Source organism: Pinus tabuliformis, chromosome 3_2 (assembly GCF_031772625.1).
Source record: "Pinus tabuliformis cultivar Carrire ecotype Pingquan chromosome 3_2, CPIR1, whole genome shotgun sequence".
Lineage (NCBI taxonomy): Eukaryota > Viridiplantae > Streptophyta > Pinopsida > Pinales > Pinaceae > Pinus > Pinus tabuliformis.
In genome coordinates, this window is record NC_142302.1 from 1203555967 (window position 1) to 1203576914 (window position 20948).

The window sequence follows — 20948 nt, forward strand, 5'->3', positions numbered from 1 at the left end:
GTCAATCCTTTGTTTGAGCTTCGTCAAAGAATCGCTCGTTGTCCACTTCGGCCACCTGCAACACTCTCTCATTGTACTCTGCGTGGATGCTCCTTCTACTGAAAGACCCAAATAATGCAGTGTCTTTGCCACTCCATGCACTGCTCCCAGTTCGCCACAACCCCCCTAATTCCAAACGCACAGGCACGGCCATGACCTTGCAAGCCTCCAATCCCTTCAACAACTTCTGCAATCCTGCTTGCTTGGACAGCCGAATACGAAAATTCAAAAGAGTAGGAATGGCTCTGCCTCCGACGTGGGCATCTGCCTCAATGCTCAAGTGCTCAAATCGAACTTCTATCGTTTGCATCACAATCCCAACCCTGTGCAACCGAAAAATTGCATCCATCATTACAATTCCATGACATTAGTATAATTTTATCATCGCAAAAAGCTCAAACTCGACGGCAGATATTCTACTTTACCTGTCAATCCTCTATTTGAGCTTCGTCAAAGAACAACTTGTTGTCCACTTCGGCCACCTACAACACTCTCTCATCGTCCTGTGCGTGGATGCTCCTTCTACTGAAAAAATCAGATAATGCAGTGTCTTCGCCACTCCAAGAACTGCTCCCAGTTCGCCACAACGCCCCTAATTCCAAACACACAGGCACGACCATGACCTTGCAAGTCTCCAATCCCTTCAACAACTTCTGCAAGGAAACCTAAGAAAAGAGCATTGAAGTCGCTAGCATGAGCAGATATTTGAACGTCCTCATCTAGCTAGAGGTGGACAGAATGAGTCAAGAACCAATTTGAAAGATGGTTTACATGATAGTTTAAGTGAGCTTAGATCTTAGAGCGCATGTAACGTGACACCTGGTATTCATGCGGTAACATGAAGTCCAGCTGTAGCGATTTCTACATTTTTATATATTCTAATTGCCGTATTATTTTATTTAATAATTTTTTATATAACTTTTAATTATTAGTTTTTTCTTTTTATTACCACCTGGTAGCATGTTTATTGCCACGTCCAGTATTGTTCTCTTCTTTCTTTTTGGAATACATATTTCTGCAAAACCCGGAAGTGAGATCAACATTTACAAATTGAACGATTTTATTTGTCTTTGTCCTGTTTACAGCAAAATACCCATTTTTTTTTGAGGTTCGACTATGCTATTTAAGTAGAATAAGCAGAAAGTGGGGAAAAATATGTTTGGTAATGCAAGGCCTTGATTGGGCTTGAATGGACTTCTGGTGCTTATCTGGAATTTGAGAATTCTGTATGCACTACCATCTTCCCTCATTGTTTTTGTGGTTGACATTGTTTTTGCAATTTTGAGCAAGCCCAATGTTCTTAGATATCTGGCCCATCCAAGCCCCACCTGATCAGGATTTCACGACATGATTAGAAAACAGGCTTTAAGCAGTGGCATTCGACCGAGTCTACGCATATACAGAGGCAATTGAAGAATCATAGCGCACACCAGCACTTCGTCCAGCACCCTTTATTATTATAGCGATATCCATGACCTATTTAGCAAGTGGTTGCTGATTCGATTCATACCCAATGGACTTAGTTGATCTTGACCCAGTTGGCCTAGAAGTAGCAGGGGTTTCACCACCCTCAGTGTTAGGGGTAGAGGCACCAGAAGCGAAGGAGTAGAATGAAGCAGTCCCAAAGCCAGTTGACCTCATTCATTGACCCGGAGCAGCACCCAATTCAAAGGCATCACTAGCATCAAAAGAAAAGGTAGTAAGGGCATAGGCAGGAACAAGGACCGTAGAGATCTATATAAGTTAGTGTTATTTTGGTCCCGCTTGGATGGTGAATATGGCGCGTTTAATGCTTTGGAGACGTAGAGCTTTCGGGTGACTAGCGTTGTGCTTTTGGTCTCATGAAGGCTCGTTCGTTTGGAGGAGGCAGGACTTTATGTTCATCTTCGCATTGGCCCTTATGTTTGCGCAGAATGGAATTTCGGGTATATTTCCTTTTGACTGATTTTCTGCAAGGTCCTCTCTACTCAAATCTACCAGGTCTTTATAACATTGGACACGAATCTTTTGATATATCCGCAGAGGTTTGCCAGTTTGGTTGAAATATGTTCCTGCCATCAGTTTCAGAACAGATAATGAGCCTTTCAAGGTTGACCTCTATGAATACCCTTTTATTTCTTTTGAATTCTTATGGTCATTGCAATGTTCTCTAAACCGCCAGCGTCAGTGAGTCACATGCTTTCAAATCATATCATTCTTGTTACATTTTATGATTACCCGTTTGGGTATTTTACAGAATGAAATGCAAGGTTTCACAAAAAAGGTTGTCGACATGATGAAAAGTGAAGGGTTGTTTGAATCGCAAGGTGGACCAATTATTATGGCCCAGGTATACTTTGATCCCTCATGGTAAAATGTGTCAAATTTTGATTGGTAGTCAATTGCTTGGTATTTCTTGTTGGGAATAATGCTTAATTAGTTATGTAAATTTCTATTTAGTGTTCTGTGCAAAATTAAGGCAGCAAATTGTTAGCTGTAGTAGTGATGGAAATTAGCTGTAATGTTAGTAGACTTGTTTCAGAGTTGATTTTAGTAATAGTTTTACTATATAAGAATGTAGTTAATCGTTGAATTAATATATGAGATTTGCAGCATTTTTTAGCTCACACAGTAACTGTGTTTCTTAATTGTTTTACTTTTTTTATATGTTTTTTTCTTCATAGTATTGTTGGCTTCTCAATTGGCTTGAAATAATTCATTTCATATTCTACAAGTGGTATCGGAGCATGTAAAATTATTTTGGGTTAAAGTTGTATTGTTGGAATTTCGCCAAAGTTAATCATGTCGAATTCTAACCATATGCTAGTTCCAGAATTTAATGGAAACGATTATGATTATTGGTGCATTAAGATGTTAACCTTTTTGATTGGAAAAGGTTTGTGGGAGATTGTTGAATCAGGATATGAGGAGCCAGTTGATTGGAATGCTCTTACAGCTAATGAAAGAACAACAAGAAAGGAAGCAAGGAAGAAGAATGCTCAAGCTTTGTTTCACATTCAAATAGCTCTTGATAAGAGCTTGTTTCCAAGAATATCAGGAGCAAAAACTGCCAAAGCTGCATGGGAGACTCTACAAGAAGCTTACCAAGGTAGTGATCAAGTTAAGGTGGTCAAGCTTCAGACATTGAAGCGAGAGTTCGAGAATTCGAAGATGCAAGAAGCTGAAAGTATCAACGACTATTGTGTGAGAGTCAAAGATGTGGTCAATAAAATGGCTACACTTGGAGAAGCTATAAGTAATGAAGTTTTAATTAAAAAAGTATTGAGATCTTTAACACATAGATGGAATCATGTTGCAATAATCATGGAAGAAAGTAAGGATTTGATAAAACTACAGTTTGATGAATTGGTTGGATCTTTGATGTTTCATGAAGAAAGATTGAAGGAAAGTTTTGAAGCTGTAGAGAAAGCTTTTTCCTCTAAATTACAAATTACAAAGAATGAAGATGCAAGTAGCAGCAGTACCAAAAGCCATCAAGGTCAAAGTAAATGGCAAAGCCAAAATTATTCAAGAGGTAGAGGAAGAGGTCAAGTGGAAGAGGTAGTTTCAGAGGAAGAGGTGGAGGTAGATTTGATAAGAGAAATGTTAAATGTTACCATTGTAATAGGTATGGTCACTTTGAAAGAGAATGCAGATTGAAAGAAGGTAAAAATGCTAATTATGCTCAAGAAAATGGTGAGTATCCTCCAGATCACTTATTTTTATCTTATGCCAAAGGTGAAAATACTACTAAAGATGTTTGGTACCTAGATTCTGGATGCTCTAACCATATGACATGGGATGAGAAGTTGTTTTCAGCAAAGGATGGAAGTTTCAAATCCAAGATCCAGCTTGGTGATGATAAGTCACTGGAGGTTGCTGCCAAAGGAGCTATGGAGGTCCAAACAAAAGAAGGTATAAAGAGTATTCATGACATTTATTATACTCCAGAATTGAAGCATAATTTGTGAGCGTTGGCAGCTCTGTGAGAAAAATTATAAAGTAGTCTTTGAAAATAAGACATGTACTATCTATGATAAGAATAAGGGAAATAGGGAGATCACTGTTGTGCCTATGACAAGAAATAGGATGTTTCCCTTGAGGTTTAATGAACATAACAACAATCTTGCTAATATGGCTTATGAGGATTCAAGTTGGTTATGGCATCTCAGGTATGGGCATTTAAATTTTCAAAGTTTGAAGTTTCTAAACTCACATGCATTAGTTTCTGGTTTGCCCAAGGTAGAAGAGCATAAGGAGGTTTGTGAAGGATGTGCTAAAGGAAAGCATGCAAGGGAAAGGTTTCCAAAGGGAAGTGCATGGAGGGCTCATTACCCACTTCAGCTTGTTCATTCAGACATATGTGGTCCTATGCAGACTAAGATTTTGGGTAAGTCATCATATTTCATCACTTTTATTGATGATTACTCACGAAATTGTTGGGTATATTTTTTGAAGGCCAAAAGTGAAGCCCTAGATACATTCAAGAAGTTCAAAGCCCTTGTAGAAAATGAGAGAGGGTGAAAGATCAAATGTTTGCGGACTGACCGTGGGGGAGAATTCTGCTCAAAAGCTTTCCAGAGTTATTGTGATATGAATGGCATCAGGAGGCAGCATACTACAGCATACACACCCCAGCAGAATGGCATAGCTGAAAGAAAAAATCATACTGTGGTTGAAATGGCAAAATGCATGCTACAAACTAAGGGATTGAGCAACACTTATTGGGGAGATGCAGTTGTTACAGCAGTATACATCCTCAACCGTAGCCCCACCAGTGCACTGGAAAATATGACTCCTTATGAAGCTTGGTATGGAAAAAGGCCTAATGTTAATCATTTCAAAGTTTTTGGTTGTTTGGCTTATGCGCATGTACCTGATCAGAATAGAAAAAAGTTAGATGCAAAGAGTGAGTTATGTATTTTTATTGGGTATAGTGAGACAAGCAAGGCTTATAAATTGTATAATCCTCTAACTAACAAGCTTATTGTCTCAAGAGATGTAATTTTTTATGAAGGGGGAGTTTATGGTCATCAAAAAGGCCATGTTGAGAAGACAAAATCTGTTTTGAATGATGATATAATTGTTGATAATGATCATGAGCAGCCAACTAATGTTTCTGTAACTAGTGGCTTAACTCCACCAAGTAGTCCATCAATTTCTTCAACATCAAGTTCAAGTCCAACTTCTTCTCCAAGTTCTACAAGGAAGGTAAGAAGATTGAGTGATATTTATGAAAGGAGTGCAAATCAAGCACATGAAGAAAGCCCAATAGGTGAGATAGTCAATTTTGCTTTATTAGCCAAGGCTGAATTTGAACCATCATGTTTTGAAGATGCATGTACTAATGAGGTTTGGATGCAAGCCATGCAAGAAGAGATGGATTCCATTCAAAGGAATGGCACTTGGAAGTTGACAGAGCTTCCACATGACAAGAAAAAGATTGGCACCAAATGGGTCTATAAGACTAAATTTAATAGTGATGGGAGTGTTGAAAGACACAAAGCAAGATTAGTTGCTAAAGGATTCACACAGAAGTATGGAATTGATTATGAAGAGACATTTGCACCAGTAACAAGACAAGAGACCATTAGAATGTTGATTTCATTAGCAGCTCATAAAAAGTGGAGCATACATCATATGGATGTGAAAAGTGCCTTCTTGAATGGGTACTTAGAAGAGGAAGTATATGTGGAGCAGCCATAAGGTTTTGAAGTGGAAGGAAAGGAGAATAATGTCTACAAGTTGAAGAAGGCTTTGTATGGCCTTAAGCAAGCACCAAGAGCGTGGTATGCAAGGATTGATGGATACTTTCAGGAAAATGGCTTCCAGAGAAGTAAGAATGATCCTACCCTTTACTACAAACAAGAAGGTATTGATATTTTAATCATAAGTTTGTATGTTGATGATCTATTGTATATGGGTAGTAGTTCTAAGATGAATGATAAATTCAAAGTTGCTATGATGAATGAATTTGAGATGAAAGATCTAGGCATCATGAAATATTTTCTAGGAATGGAGGTTTATCAAAATAAGGATGAGATTTTCATTTGTCAGACAAAGTATGCACAAGATATGCTAAATAAATTTGATATGCTTGATTGTCATCCATCCCCTACTCCAAGTGCTTATGGAGAGGTGTTATGTAGAGATGATGGTGCTGATTTAGTTGATGAGAAAACTTACAGAAGTATTGTGGGGAGCTTGATATTTCTAACCCACACAAGGCCTGATATTACATATTTAGTTTCACTTGTTTCAAGGTATATGACAAATCCATCTGAAATACATATGAAGGCAGCCAAGAGGATTTTAAGGTATGTGAAAGGCACTCTAAATTTTGGTATTCATTACTACTCTTCTGAAAAGTTCAATCTTGTTGGATTTAGTGATTCAGATTGGGGAGGTAGTCTTGATGACCGTAAGTCCACATCTGGAAATTGTTTCTCTTTTGGTTCTGGTTTGATTACATGGAGCTCAAAAAAACAAAGCATTGTTGCCCTCTCATCCACAGAAGCGGAGTATGTTGCAGTTACCTCAGCAGGTACACAAGCTCTTTGGCTCAGAAAATTTTTGGAAGAAATTGGAGAAAAACAAATTTAGCCTACAGTGATTTATTGTGATAATGTAAGTGCCATCAAGTTAGCAAAGAATCCAGTTCATCACAGCAGGACAAAGCATTTTGACCTGAAATATCACTTCATTAGAGATTTGGTGTAGAAGAAGGATATTGAATTGAAGCATATAGATACTCAGCATCAACTATCATATATCTTCACCAAAGCAGTTGCAAAAGATCAGTTTTTAGCACTACGAGATAAGATAGTAAATCCTCATTAATCATTAAGGGGGAGTGTTGGGAATAATGCTTAATTAGTTATGTAAATTTCTATTTAGTGTTCTGTGCAAAATTAAGGCAGCAAATTGTTAGCTGTAGTAGTGCTGGAAATTCGCTGTAATGTCAGTAGATTTGTTTCAAAGTTGATTTTAGTAATAGTTTTACTATATAAGAATGTAGTTAATCGCTGAATTAATATATGAGATTTGCAGCATTTTTTAGCTCACACAGTAACTGTGTTTCTTAATTGTTTTACTTTTTTTATATGTTTTTTTCTTCATAGTACTGTTGGCTTCTCAATTGGCTTGAAATAATTCATTTCATATTCTACAATCCGCAGAGGTTTTCCAGTTTGGTTGAAATATGTTCTACCATCAGTTTTAGAACAGATAATGAGCCTTTCAAGGTTGACCTCTATGAATACCCTTTTATTTCTTTTGAATTCTTATGGTCATTGCAATGTTCTCTAAACTGTCAGCGTTAGTGAGTCACATGCTTTCAAATCATATCATTTTTGTTACATTTTATGATTACCCATTTGGGTATTTACAGAATGCAATGCAAGGTTTCACAAAAAAGGTTGTCGACATGATGAAAAGTGAAGGGCTGTTTGAATCGCAAGGTGGACCAATTATTATTGCCCAGGTATACTTTGATCCCTCATGGTAAAATGTGTCAAATTTTGATTGGTAGTCAATTGCTTGATTCATTATATTTGCAGAAAAGAGTGATCCGCATGGATAGTTTGAACTTTGTATATACTCATGGTTTGATTTCCTAATATAGTGACTAATGACAAAGTGTTCTTACAGCTAGAAAATGAGTATAAACCTGAAGAAATGGAGTATGGGTCTGTTAGAGTGCAATATATGAATTGGGCTGCTCAGATGGCTGTGGGAATGGATACGTGTGTACCTTGGGTTATGTGCAAACAAGATGATGCACCAGACCCTGTGGTAAGCTCTGTTATCAATACCCACTTATATGTTTATATCATAATATCTTCATGTGGGCAGTTGGTGACTCTGTCTCTGGATGAACTTGTCGAATTATAAGAAAATGTTGCACCAATTAAAACGATAGTTAGCTTTGCATATTCTCTTTGTCTAAAGAGGTCTTTGACTGATTTTTTTGTAACATGTATATAAAAATTTGGTAACATGTATATAAAAATTATAGTCTATGAAAACAATTGCCATTTTTAATGTCTTAAAATTAGATGCATTCCAACGGCTGCCAAATGTGAAGCTTGTTTTTCATATGGAAATTCTGAGAACTTCGTGACACCACTCTTACAAAGGAGATCTGGTGAGTCACCTATACCAGGGGATATGCATATCAGCTCAGTTGAAACACCACTTGTACCATTTCATGATCAGGTGCAAGGCATCAATTCTGAGAACATCATATCAGAATTTCTGTCTAATTTTCAGTCTGATGAAAATCATATTGCATTTTGGGATTTGAATTCAGGTTATAATTACAGTTATTTTGATGACTGGTGTTCACTTCAAGGGGTTGATGATGTTAATACATGATCTGCACTCAGCACTACTGATGTGGCCAATTCGGCTAATATAATTAGTATTTCTGAGGGCATCAACACTACTATCGTGGGAAATGTGGCAGGGCAAGCAACAATGGATATTCCTGAAGGCATTCTTCAGGAATATTTCTTTGAAACCTGATACCAGCGAAACCTATATTTCTTTGCCAGAAGAATGGAATTTTGATGATGAAATGTCCAAATTGGGTTTCTAAGTTAACCAATGCAAGCTGGAATTTTGATGATGAAATGTCCAAATTGGGTTTCTAAGCTAACCAATGCGAGCTGGATGTAGCTCCATCAATGTAAAAGGCGACTTGATATGATATGAAGTTTTGAGAGTTAGGCAGTGCTGATCTCATTATTCATTTTGTGTGTAGCTTGATATATTATTTATGAGCCTTGCGGGATGAGCTTTTTATTGGTTTATCTGGTTTTTTGTCATCGACTTGGTGTGCCAGAAAATATTACACAACTGTTGTAAACATTCAAAATCAATTTTGAAATTCTGGTTCTTTTTATCAGTTCTGCAATCATAAATTTGTTGACGCTAGATCACGCTGACATAGTCAAAATTCCGCAACCAAACGTGAGCCGTAAAAGTCAAAATTCAGAAAGTTTCATGCTCAGCCAGGGGAACACTAACAACTACGCACAGTTGTCATAAATGACTATTTTGAACTTTGTTTTGGAGTTGTGATATATGGTTCTCTTTTGGAACTTTGTAGTGTTAAAATACCAAATTTATCTGATAAGTTTTGCATTCATCCACAGGCAAAGAAAATATTACGATTACTTGCTTCTGAAATTTGAAGTAACAGAATAACACAGGTAGAATGATTTACTTTTGCATCACAATTTTAACAATATTTTTATCTGCTTGGGTTTAGAGTAGTTGTCTAATCAGGTGTCTAAATCTGGCAACCATACAGTCGTCAACCACCAGGTCGCTGCACTTAATTTGCAAATGCGTCCTTCAGTAAACTGATATGATGAAGATTCTAGGCTCTTAGGTAAAGTCTTTATTGCAACAAATTGAAAAATGCAGATATGCAGCAATGTTTATAATCAGTTGTAAATGTAATTTGAACTTATAGTATCCGAAACATTGTCTCTGATTTTCTAGGTATACTGAATTTGGAGGTGCAACTCCTCGTAGACCGGTGGAAGATCTGGCCTTTGCAGTTGCTCGCTTTTTAGTGAAGCGTGGATCTTTTGTAAACTACTACATGGTAGGATTTTCACATTAACAATTGGACTGCCCTAGCAAGTGACCTTCATATATGGAAGTTTTTACTAAATTTTTACTAAATTATGTATGATTCCGATTTGTTTCAGTACCATGGAGGAACAAATTTTGGCCACACAGCGGGTGGGCCTTTCTTTGCAACCTCCTATGACTATGATGCACCCATAGATGAATATGGTACGTTATATCTTGGATGTGATATTTTCTAACAATCTTCACTTGAATTTGTATCAAAGTAGTGCAGAATTGAGAGAAGTTTTATCAGGACTTGAATGTCATCCTTGGGCAATCTATAAGGTTATCTATTTATTTGGCAAGGGAATTGAATTCTGCTGTAATGCCTTTTCTGTTCTCGGGCTCAATATAAAGCAACTGCAATAGAAAAAACATTGTCAGAAGATTAAAAAACAACAGAAAGCTTGAATTTGCTACGATGTGAATTTCTTCAAGTCTTACTTAATGCTTGCCTTTTCCTTTCAATATCCAGCCTTCTGAATAGTGAAATGGATTCTGACCTTTGGAACACAACCTATTGCTTTAGACTCTTTGTCTTTGGCAGGGCTGATTAGACAGCCAAAATGGGATCATCTTAAGGAATTACACAAAGCCATAAAGCTCTGTGAGACTGCTTTAGTTAGTGGTGATCCTGTTGTTACTTACTCCTACTTTCTTAAAAGATGCTGTGCAAGACAGAACTGACTTACGTGTTGTCTATTCAGGCTTATGCATATTATGCAGGAGCTGGAAATTGTGCCGCTACATTTCTTGTAAATTTTGATTCAAATAATGTTGGGAGAGTCATCTTTAATGGTCAGCACTATAAAATAGCTCCGTGGTCTGTTAGCATTCTCCCTGATTGCAGAAATGTGGTTTTCAATACTGCAAAGGTGATAAGCTTGAGTTATTAGAGTTGTGATTCTATCTTCCTTTTTTTTTATCTTAAAGCATTACGTCTCATGCAACTTGTTAAAGTTGATGCACAAACCTGGAGTATCTGGATGTTGATCCCTTTTGTTGCAAGCTGTTTCAAGTTTATAATAATTGATTATGTGCACCAAACAATTAATTAAGTTCCCCACTGGTCTAGCTGATAATAGACAAAAGAATGTGTATCTGATTTCTCAGATAGCAGTTGATAATAAAATAGAAAATAATCATTTTATTTCTGTTATATTTTTTCTGATGCCTGGCTTGCATGTATATTGTAGCATGTCACATGCTCGATATTATATTAAATTATTAATAGATTGGGTATCGTTGGGATAAATTTCTCTGGAAATTGTTTGAACTGAAACTTAAGCATATGGTTATTGTAGAAATACATGGATATACATATCATGAATCAAGACAAAATGAATAATTACTTGGAACACTGAGAAAAAGCTTCTTTTAGGAGAATCTGTTCTTATACAATGTCATGCTATTCCCTTTGTCAGTTTTTCTGTCTAGTACTGATTTTTCATTGCCAAACTTATATCTCTGCTTATCCTACAAATCCCAGCAATTGTTATGTCTTTCCAACGGCAAGATCATCAAGCAATTGTTATGTCATTCTTATATGTTTTGCACTCACTCAAGGCAGGGACTTGCTGCTCAGCAGCCCTCCTTGTTTATCTATAATCAAACCATATAGATAAATGATTAGTGAATAACCGTTACAATTACAAGACTTGTATTATAGTACTTTTGTTTTGATTCTCATATTTTGTAAAAGATAGGACAAGCTGAACTGTGAAAGAGTACTTAGTACCTTTTTTTTTCACGGTTAGAATTTGGATTCTTCTTTATCGGTCATATAAATTTTTTTTACTACTCATTAAAGAATGTTATGTTTAAAATGTTACCTTTGATTGATGTTTTGATAATAAATTAACCATTCACCAAAATATTTTTGAGTAAAATATTACCCTTCTATAACATAATTATGTTAAAAATTTCACATATTTATCATAACAAAAAATACAAAATGACTATAACACATAAATGAGTTATTGAATCTGATTATTTCCATATAATTAATAATGATAACATATTTTCTATTTTAAAATATCTTTTCATATCAAAATTTCTCAATGACCAAATTGAAAATCAAATTAATTGTTAAAAATTAAAATAAAAGTACTTCCTTGTAAGTCTTGTACACAAAATTATATAGTTCTTCGTAAGTGAATTTTTGGTATTTAGGACACTTTTAGACAACCATTTATTTTTTATTTAATTTATAGGTTGTAATATACCTATTGTGATTTACCCCACGTAAAGTAATTTTAAATTACCAATCAGTTATTCAAACCTGCGTAAAAGTAATTTTAAATTACATTTCAGTTACAACTAATTCTTGGCATTGGTTAAATGGATCAGCGAGCACCCTAACAAGGGAGGATGGAGTTTCCTAAAAAGGGAAAACAGTTGATGGAACTGAAAAATATCCACTTCCCTTAACTGGAAAGATTTCCAGGAAGAAGGGAGGGGGAATGAAAGTTCTTGCTTCTGTGCTATAGTGACAGACAGAAGGGAATAGAAGAACAGAAGAAGAACATGCCTGGTTTTGAACTAAGTCTGGTAGAGACCAGATAGTCAAGACATTGGTGCAGTCTTACTGAGGATTGGGATCCGGTAAGAGTGAGCTCGGGGGGAGACTCAGGTCCCGAAGGACGAAGTCTCAAGGTTGGGTGGTTAAAGAGCTTAAACAGGAAATTGCAGGAGGCTTGCTACCAGAAATACAACACGCACGGAAACCAGGTAAGTATCGGAAACCTATTAAGTAACTGCTGTTACGGTTTACAGGTTTTTAGACCAGGATACTTGTAAGTCTCTGCTAATCTTAGTATGTAAAGATTGAATGCGAAACAGAAATTGTATCCTGGTTATAAAACCCAATTCTTGGGGATTTAAGGCAATAGTTATGAGATTGCTGCCTAGCATTTAAATGTACATTATTCGTAAGACGACAGAGCTGTAATACTCTCTGTAGGAATTCCCGAGACACATACCCTGTCCCTGTAGTAGATAGGCCAGGTAAACGGGATTTATTTAATAAGAACAGCAGAGGTTCTATATTATTCTGGGTACTGTAACTTGCAGTATAACCAAACGAAGAATAAACCCTTACTCTATAAGTACTAATAATTTCGGGACCGCGTAAGCTGGTCTCGTTTCTTGAAGACAGACAGAGGAAAGTGAGAGCCGTAATAGAGGCTTTGGGTTAGGGTTCCAGCAGAGGCTTGAATGGGCAACGGAGTTAGAGTTGAGCGGGTTAGTGCTCAGATGAAGAAGAGAAAAATGTAAACTAGTAAAACAAGAAAACATTTTCGATAGTGCCGTAATCGGCATAAACACCAAGGCCTGCATTTTATCCAATAAACCTCAGACAGAAGCATGAGGATCTATCGATGCGTAGTATTAACTTCCTCGCATCATAACCTGAGCCAAGAATGCCAGGTATGCATGCAAGAGCTTTCCGCTCTGTTTCCTCTTAAATAAAACAGTTAAGGCCAAACAGAACAAAGCTTATGAAATTGTATAAATCTCAAATGAAGGCTCAGAATCGAGCTTATAAACATGTATGAATTTCACATGAAAGCATTGAATAAGAGCTTGTATATGTAAACCGGGAACAGAGTTTGAAACCACATATGAATCTCAAATAAAAGCAATGAAAGGATTTAAAAGCTGACAGAAATGACAAACCCTCGAGGTATCGAGTGGTAAATATACATTGATAAAATGAGAGCCTGCTATAAGCATAGGAAAGGCGTAAGATAGCTGTATTATAACATCCATTGACATATGTATATAAATGAAAACATGCCATTCGTATATGGTCCATAAAGCCAGCTATACATGCATTTCTGTTGAGGACTTCAGAACTGCTAGAAAAAGAATAACCTTATTAAATATTGGTAACTTGCTGGTTCGAACAGTGGTCTATTCACAGAGAACTCAAGCCGGGGTCGACCATGCACCCATCGAGTTCGGATGCAGGTGCAACCCTTACGGCGTTCCTATTATATGTATATAAACATAGAAAACAAGTAAATGCACAACAGAGGAATCGAACCGAATGGAATATGTACAAGCAGATACATAACAGAGGAACTGAACCGAGTATCATATGTGCAAGTAAAATATCATTATATAGACAAGGAAATCGTGTTTGCTTAAACATGAAATGTATATAAGTGCTTCTCAAGCACTGTACAAAGAAGGAAACCTTTATCTGGATCATAACCATGGTCGCGTTAATCAAAACCGCCATCCATAACCTGTAAACAAGGAAGACTAGTAATTGACATTACTTGAAATTTAACACAGAATAACCTTGAAACATTTAACCAATAAAACTCACTGAGCCAATTCGGTAGCTGGTAGCCCTAGAATGGTGGCGCCATGACAGACACCGCAAGCTGGAGGATAAACTGTATCGGAACCAAGGATTTGATACACAGACGAGACAGAATGGCGCGGAGACAAACGAACGCCGAGTAAAACCAAGGAAATCGCGAGGTATGCGGAGGTCTGCTTTTATAAACACAAAGAGTCCTTTTGAGACGTGGAGCATCTGCCTCCGTTGATCTCTGCCATCGAATAACCTCCGTTGATCATTGCGGGATTACCAAAGAACCGGGCGGGAAAGTTCCTAACGGGAGCCATTCCCGTTCACGTGAAGAAGTCAGTCAGCCTTAAAGGTAAGTCCAGGTGTCATGAGATGGCCTTGCCAACTCTCACCTCCAGCACGGAAGCTAGTACGTGTAGATACAAGATATTAAAGAACTCACCGCATAGAATCATGTGCAAATATTTCATAATCAGGTTATATGAACTATGTTAACAAAACAACCCTTCGACATATATATGGTAAGATATCACGATAAGATCTTATGCACTGTGCAGTTAAGTTGTATATTCACGGTTAATGATAATAATGCATATAAGTTCCATGTGCATGGTTAGAATTATTATTACCGCAATCAAATTTTTTTTATGGGCTTAAAGTTAATGAGTAGAGGCGTGACAATTGGTATCAGAGCTAAAGGTTGCAATACTGGCGCCTTTGGGAATTGGTAAGTGGAAAGGATATTGAGGTACGCCATCAGTAGGCATTAACTCAGGTATGAGTTTAATCATTCGCATATTCATTTATGACGTACACTACTTTTGGCATGACGGGTGTGATTCATGTTTATAACTTCCTTGAGAAGTAGGTAATAAGTTGTTGCATAACTACATTCATAACGTTGGATTCCTGATGAGGATAAAAGACAATGAAACTTTTGTCGCACTTACAAACAAAGATTTGAACACTCATTACACTTAAGAACTATATTGAACACTCATTGAGGAAGTGACAACCAACTACCAACTTTTGATTTGCACATATGGCAATAACAGCAATGCATGAATATAAAATTAGGGGGAACATCCTTGAATAGGATGAAAAATTGTTTTAAAAAGAACATTAGAAGAACCCCTTTAGATATTGAAAACATGCAATGAGTCAAGCAGCGAGACTTGATTTTCATAACTAACTTTTGATTCAGTCTTGTCATGGATGCATGAAGACGATTGGTAGTTGAGATTGGTTAGTATTGTATGACTAACCCATAGAACTTATGTGCATTAATTCAATTGGACTAAGATTGTTACATTTCGTAAACAAGTGAAGGTTGAATGGTGTCACATGCATGGAATGTGTGTATGAAGATTCTTTACTCTCTCTGTGCTATAGTCCAGTTGTTCATGAGAAGAGTTCTTAATTTTATTCACCATGAGAATGCATGATGAAGAGTATATGCTTATGTCTTAATAGATTTAATGATGATTACCCTCTAATCAACTGAAATCCATTAGCATGATATGTGTTTATCATTACTTGTTGAGAGATAAAAACCATTGGAACCTCGATGTAAGGATGGTTGAATTTATCTCTACTATGGGAATGATGGATTTCTTATGCATGTTGCATTCCAGTGTGAAGTAAATTGTAGAGGCATGTGCAGTGGGTAACATTTCTAGGACCTATTCATGGTATAATTACATGTGATAATTATACATAAATAGACTACCTGTGTTAATACAGCTGTCAGTAAACTCTAATTGCCTTCCCCAACCTTAGATGCTTCCAAAGGAAAAGGAAGCAAGGAGAAGGAAGAAGACCGTGCTGTAGGGACAGACGGAGATGGGAAAAAGAAAATCGCTTAGTCTGGTGATGACCAGATAAAGCAAGCTTTGAGTGTTAGAATCTTGCAGAAGACTCTAAGTCTTGGGATGACTAGATAGTGCTCGATGAGCATGTGAGTATTTCCTTGACCATGCTTAAGGAGTTGGAAAATGATAACCATAGTGTGTTGATGTTAATGATTTTCATAATGTCTCCTTGAAGTCATTATTTTGGAAAGAGACACATAGTACTGTTATGATAGTTGTTGCATCTAGCATCAAGTGGTAACTCTGGTGCGTGTGTGACATTTATGAGATTATGCTTCTAATTGCATAAGTAAAGCCATTGCTTCCGGTAAGGGTGGTTTAACTTGTTAGTTATGCATGTTGATCCAAGGATAAGATAAGTGTCTTGTTCACTTACTTGAAGAACATGTATGAATGTTTTATATGATTTCTTAGTAGAGAAAGTATTTGAATGCATGCAATAAAAGAATGGTTCTTTTATAGATTTTTCTTGGTAAAGAAAATGGGTTAAGGCATGCAGTTAAAGATTGATGGTTCATATGTTTTCTTGGTAGAGAAAATATGATAATACTTGCAGTAAAAGAATTGGTTATTTTATATGCTTCTTAGTAAGAGAATAGGTAGTTCCTCCTAGTAGGACTACATGTGAGTCTTGTGAGAGAAATGTTTGTCTCTTGTTGTTTTTCTTGGAATAAAATCCTTGCTAAATATAGCCAAAGAATCTTCTTGAGAAAGAGGATGAAGCATATAAATGTCCTGAGGACATAACATGGAAGGTGGCCAAGTTTTCTTGAATTAAAGTATGTATCTTTATTTGATAAAAGCTTCTTGGAAAATATATATATATGCTAATTGCATTATGATTCTAGTTAGTCTCTAAGTTCTAGAAAAATGATTATGCATTACATGCATGATAAAAGATAACTAAGGATGTGCTTCTAGGCACATAGATATTTATCCCTAATTTCTTGAGGAAAGAGTATATTACATATATACATAAATATAGTCTCATCCTAAGAGTATGCATACTTCATGTATGAAGATAAAGGATTTTATGAGAATTCTTGAAAATGGAGATAGAGGTTCCTTCCTTTAAAGACACATTAGAATAGTGTTCATACAAGAACCAAAATCCTTACTTGTTGCATGAAAAGAACTATGTGCATTAAAGTAAAGTAATTGTGTTAGGAGCACACATGTTGCATATTGGTAGCTGTTTGACCTTGGAATTATGAGTCTGTGTGTACTTAGAGAAAGTGGTCATGCTAGCTTCCTTGAAAATGATAAATCTCTTGGAGAGATTGTCTTGTTGGATGAGCTGTGTTGATTGCTTGATTTTGATACATAAAGGATAATTAATCCTTGTTTTTGTATCCTGATTTTTATGCCTAAGATAGATACCTTTCATAATTTCTGGAAAGGGAATCTTGAGAAACCCTCACATCTGAAGATAGAGAAATGAGGATTAAAATGACTTCCTTTAAGAAAGAGGTATGTGGCTTGTCGTATGAAATGATGGTGGTCTTCTAGTGAAGGGAATAAGTGTTGCATACATTAAAGAAGGGCTTATACGATAAGCAATAGTATGCACAAAGATTAGTCATTGTGACATAAGAGTTGTGTTCTTGTATGTTAGAGGAATTATGTTTAATTACACTAACAATGCATGACCCAAGCTAGCCATAGTAAACGTAAGATAATACTCCATTAATGATGATTTGAATTGGAACAACAGACTATGGCAAAATTGGGAATGCTGAGAGTATTAACTCAACTGTTGCTGACATTTATACATTAATGAGTATTTGCATATACTTTTATACATGACAAGATTGTATGCATGAACACTCTTGGAAATGAAATACGTGTTAACTGATGCATATTTATAACTAACGTTGCTGATGGGATTAAGTAGTGGTAGCTTAATGGCAACAAGAAAACTCATCACATAAATTGCTGCAATGTGAAATGCAATTATAAATGAGAAAGAATGATGTTATATGATATGCATGAATTATGTTATTTGGAAAATTTGCATGCATACAACATGTATGATGGATATGTTTCCCATCAATCTTGATGTTGTGGACCCATGTTGGGGTTAAGTGTAAATGCATGGTATACATGCATGTCTGTTGTGCTAATGATAATGTTCATATGGTTCATTGTGCAAATTACTTTGAGAAAGAGTATTAAAAGAAAAAATATTCATGCTATGTCTGGTTAGGATCAGATGGCATAAGAGGAAAAGAATTTTCCTGTGTACGCTATGTCTGGTTAGGATCAGATGGCGTTTACTGGCGAGACCAGTGCAATTGCGGTCGAGTAGGACCTGCAAGTGCTTGGGTTGATGGCAATACCTGCCCGGAGGGGTTGATGGTACTTGTCTGCCCGGAGTTGGGTTGATGGCAGCTACCTGCCCGGAAGGGTTGATGGTACTTGTCTGCCCAGATCTCCTCTCCCTAGAATTCTTGAGCTGGTTGGCCAGTGGGATTCTATGTTAGACCTGGTAAGGTCTCTATCAAAGAAACTATCTGGATGTGAAAATGACTCGAGTTGGTTGTGAGAACCAATTTCCATGGATTGGGAATTCTTTAGTTCATTGTGGACTAATGGCTAAAGGAATTAACTAATCAGCTATATGTTATGTTAAAAAGGAATTTTACATATAGATGTGTAAAGTATGTTATGCACATTTAATAAGAAATGAGCTTAGTGCTCAATAAGAATAAATGGAAATTTTAATTCCTTTATTGTGTTATTAATGTTGTGAACATCTTAGTGGGAGCTAAGACAATTCTTGCTTGATGCAGTGATTGACTGTTTTGATGATTAGAGAGCTAGGTGCTCTTTTGGTACTTCTTGAAGTACTTTACGGATGTCTTTAGTGAGAATTCATTCAGTGTGCACGTGAGCAGTGATTTATCATTTGATGATTAGTGTTAGTGCTCTTTAAGTACTTGTAAAAGTACTGTGATTTAGAAAGCATCTAATATTGCACAATTAATTGCTAGTCAAAAGTGTCTCATTTGACTCAAAATATAGTGACTAATGTGGTTGAATTTGTTAGTCATATATTGCAGGAACTACTTACCATGGAAGGGTGAAGAATTGTCCAACCTTTATTAACAGGCTTACATGGAAGTATTCATGATTTTCAAGCATAAGATGGTAAGTTATGGTAAGTTGACACAGAGAATTGTTTATTATGAATGAATAAGGGCCAGGTGGTGGCGATTAGAAGTTGCATATTTTTGCAATTACGAATGATTATGACTATTGATGCTTATAACTAATGATATTTCTTATGACTATATCATTACTATGTTGTTTGTCGGAATGAAATCGTTGATTTCAAAGAGAAAGGATCACATTTTGTGTGGATTAGATGGTAATACCACGAGTAAATATCAAAGTTCCGACGAAAGATGAACACCGAGGACGGTGTTCCTGTTAAGGGGGGGAGTATGTAATATACCTATTGTGATTTACCCCACGTAAAGTAATTTTAAATTACCAATCAGTTATTCAAACCTGCGTAAAAGTAATTTTAAATTACATTTCAGTTACAACTAATTCTTGGCATTGGTTAAATGGATCAGCGAGCACCCTAACAAGGGAGGATGGAGTTTCCTAAAAAGGGAAAACAGTTGATGGAACTGAAAAATATCCACTTCCCTTAACTGGAAAGATTTCCAGGAAGAAGGGAGGGGGAATGAAAGTTCTTGCTTCTGTGCTGTAGTGACAGACAGAAGGGAATAGAAGAACATAAGAAGAACATGCCTGGTTTTGAACTAAGTCTGGTAGAGACCAGATAGTCAAGACATTGGTGCAGTCTTACTGAGGATTGGGATCCGGTAAGAGTGAGCTCGGGGGGAGACTCAGGTCCCGAAGGACGAAGTCTCAAGGTTGGGTGGTTAAAGAGCTTAAACAGGAAATTACAGGAGGCTTGCTACCAGAAATACAACACGCATGGAAACCAGGTAAGTATCGGAAACCTATTAAGTAACTGCTGTTACGGTTTACAGGTTTTTAGACCAGGATACTTGTAAGTCTCTGCTAATCTTAGTATGTAAAGATTGAATGCGAAACAGAAATTGTATCCTGGTTATAAAACCCAATTCTTGGGGATTTAAGGCAATAGTTATGAGATTGCTGCCTAGCATTTAAATGTACATTATTCGTAAGACGACAGAGCTGTAATACTCTCTGTAGGAATTCCCGAGACACATACCCTGTCCCTGTAGTAGATAGGCCAGGTAAACGGGATTTATTTAATAAGAACAGCAGAGGTTCTATATTATTCTGGGTACTGTAACTTGCAGTATAACCAAACGAAGAATAAACCCTTACTCTGTAAGTACTAATAATTTCGGGACCGCGTAAGCTGGTCTCGTTTCTTGAAGACAGACAGAGGAAAGTGAGAGCCGTAATAGAGGCTTTGGGTTAGGGTTCCAGCAGAGGCTTGAATGGGCGACGGAGTTAGAGTTGAGCGGGTTAGTGCTCAGATGAAGAAGAGAAAAATGTAAACTAGTAAAACAAGAAAACATTTTCTATAGTGCCGTAATCGGCATAAACACCAAGGCCTGCATTTTATCCAATAAACCTCAGACAGAAGCATAAGGATCTATCGATGCGTAGTATTAACTTCCTCGCATCATAACCTTAGCCAAGAATGCCAGGTATGCATGCAAGAGCTTTCCGCTCTGTTTCCTCTTAAATAAAACAGTTAAGGCCAAACAGAACAAAGCTTATGAAATTGTATAAATCTCAAATGAAGGCTCAGAATCGAGCTTATAAACATGTATGAATTTCACATGAAAGCATTGAATAAGAGCTTGTATATGTAAACCGGGAACAGAGTTTGAAACCACATATGAATCTCAAATAAAAGCAATGAAAGGATTTACAAGCTGACAGAAATGACAAACCCTCGAGGTATCGAGTGGTAAGTATACATTGATAAAATGAGAGCCTGCTATAAGCATAGGAAAGGCGTAAGATAGCTGTATTATAACATCCATTGACATATGTATATAAATGAAAACATGCCATTTGTATATGGTCCATAAAGCCAGCTATACAGGCATTTCTGTTGAGGACTTCAGAAC

General features: G+C 36.7%; 1 protein-coding gene across 1 annotated transcript; it reads left to right on the forward strand.

Moving 5' to 3' along the window:
- The first annotated feature begins 867 nt into the window (after nt 1-867).
- Nucleotides 868-10560, forward strand: LOC149185079 (beta-galactosidase 5-like). The gene is made up of 10 exons (XM_089415541.1): nt 868-872; nt 1887-1964; nt 2062-2128; nt 7409-7501; nt 7669-7812; nt 8290-8357; nt 9529-9634; nt 9741-9828; nt 10211-10299; nt 10341-10560. The coding sequence occupies exons 1-10, from the start codon at nt 868-870 to the stop codon at nt 10557-10559; spliced, it is 957 nt and encodes a 318-aa protein (XP_089271667.1). The 3' UTR covers nt 10560.
- The last annotated feature ends 10388 nt before the right edge of the window (nt 10561-20948 follow it).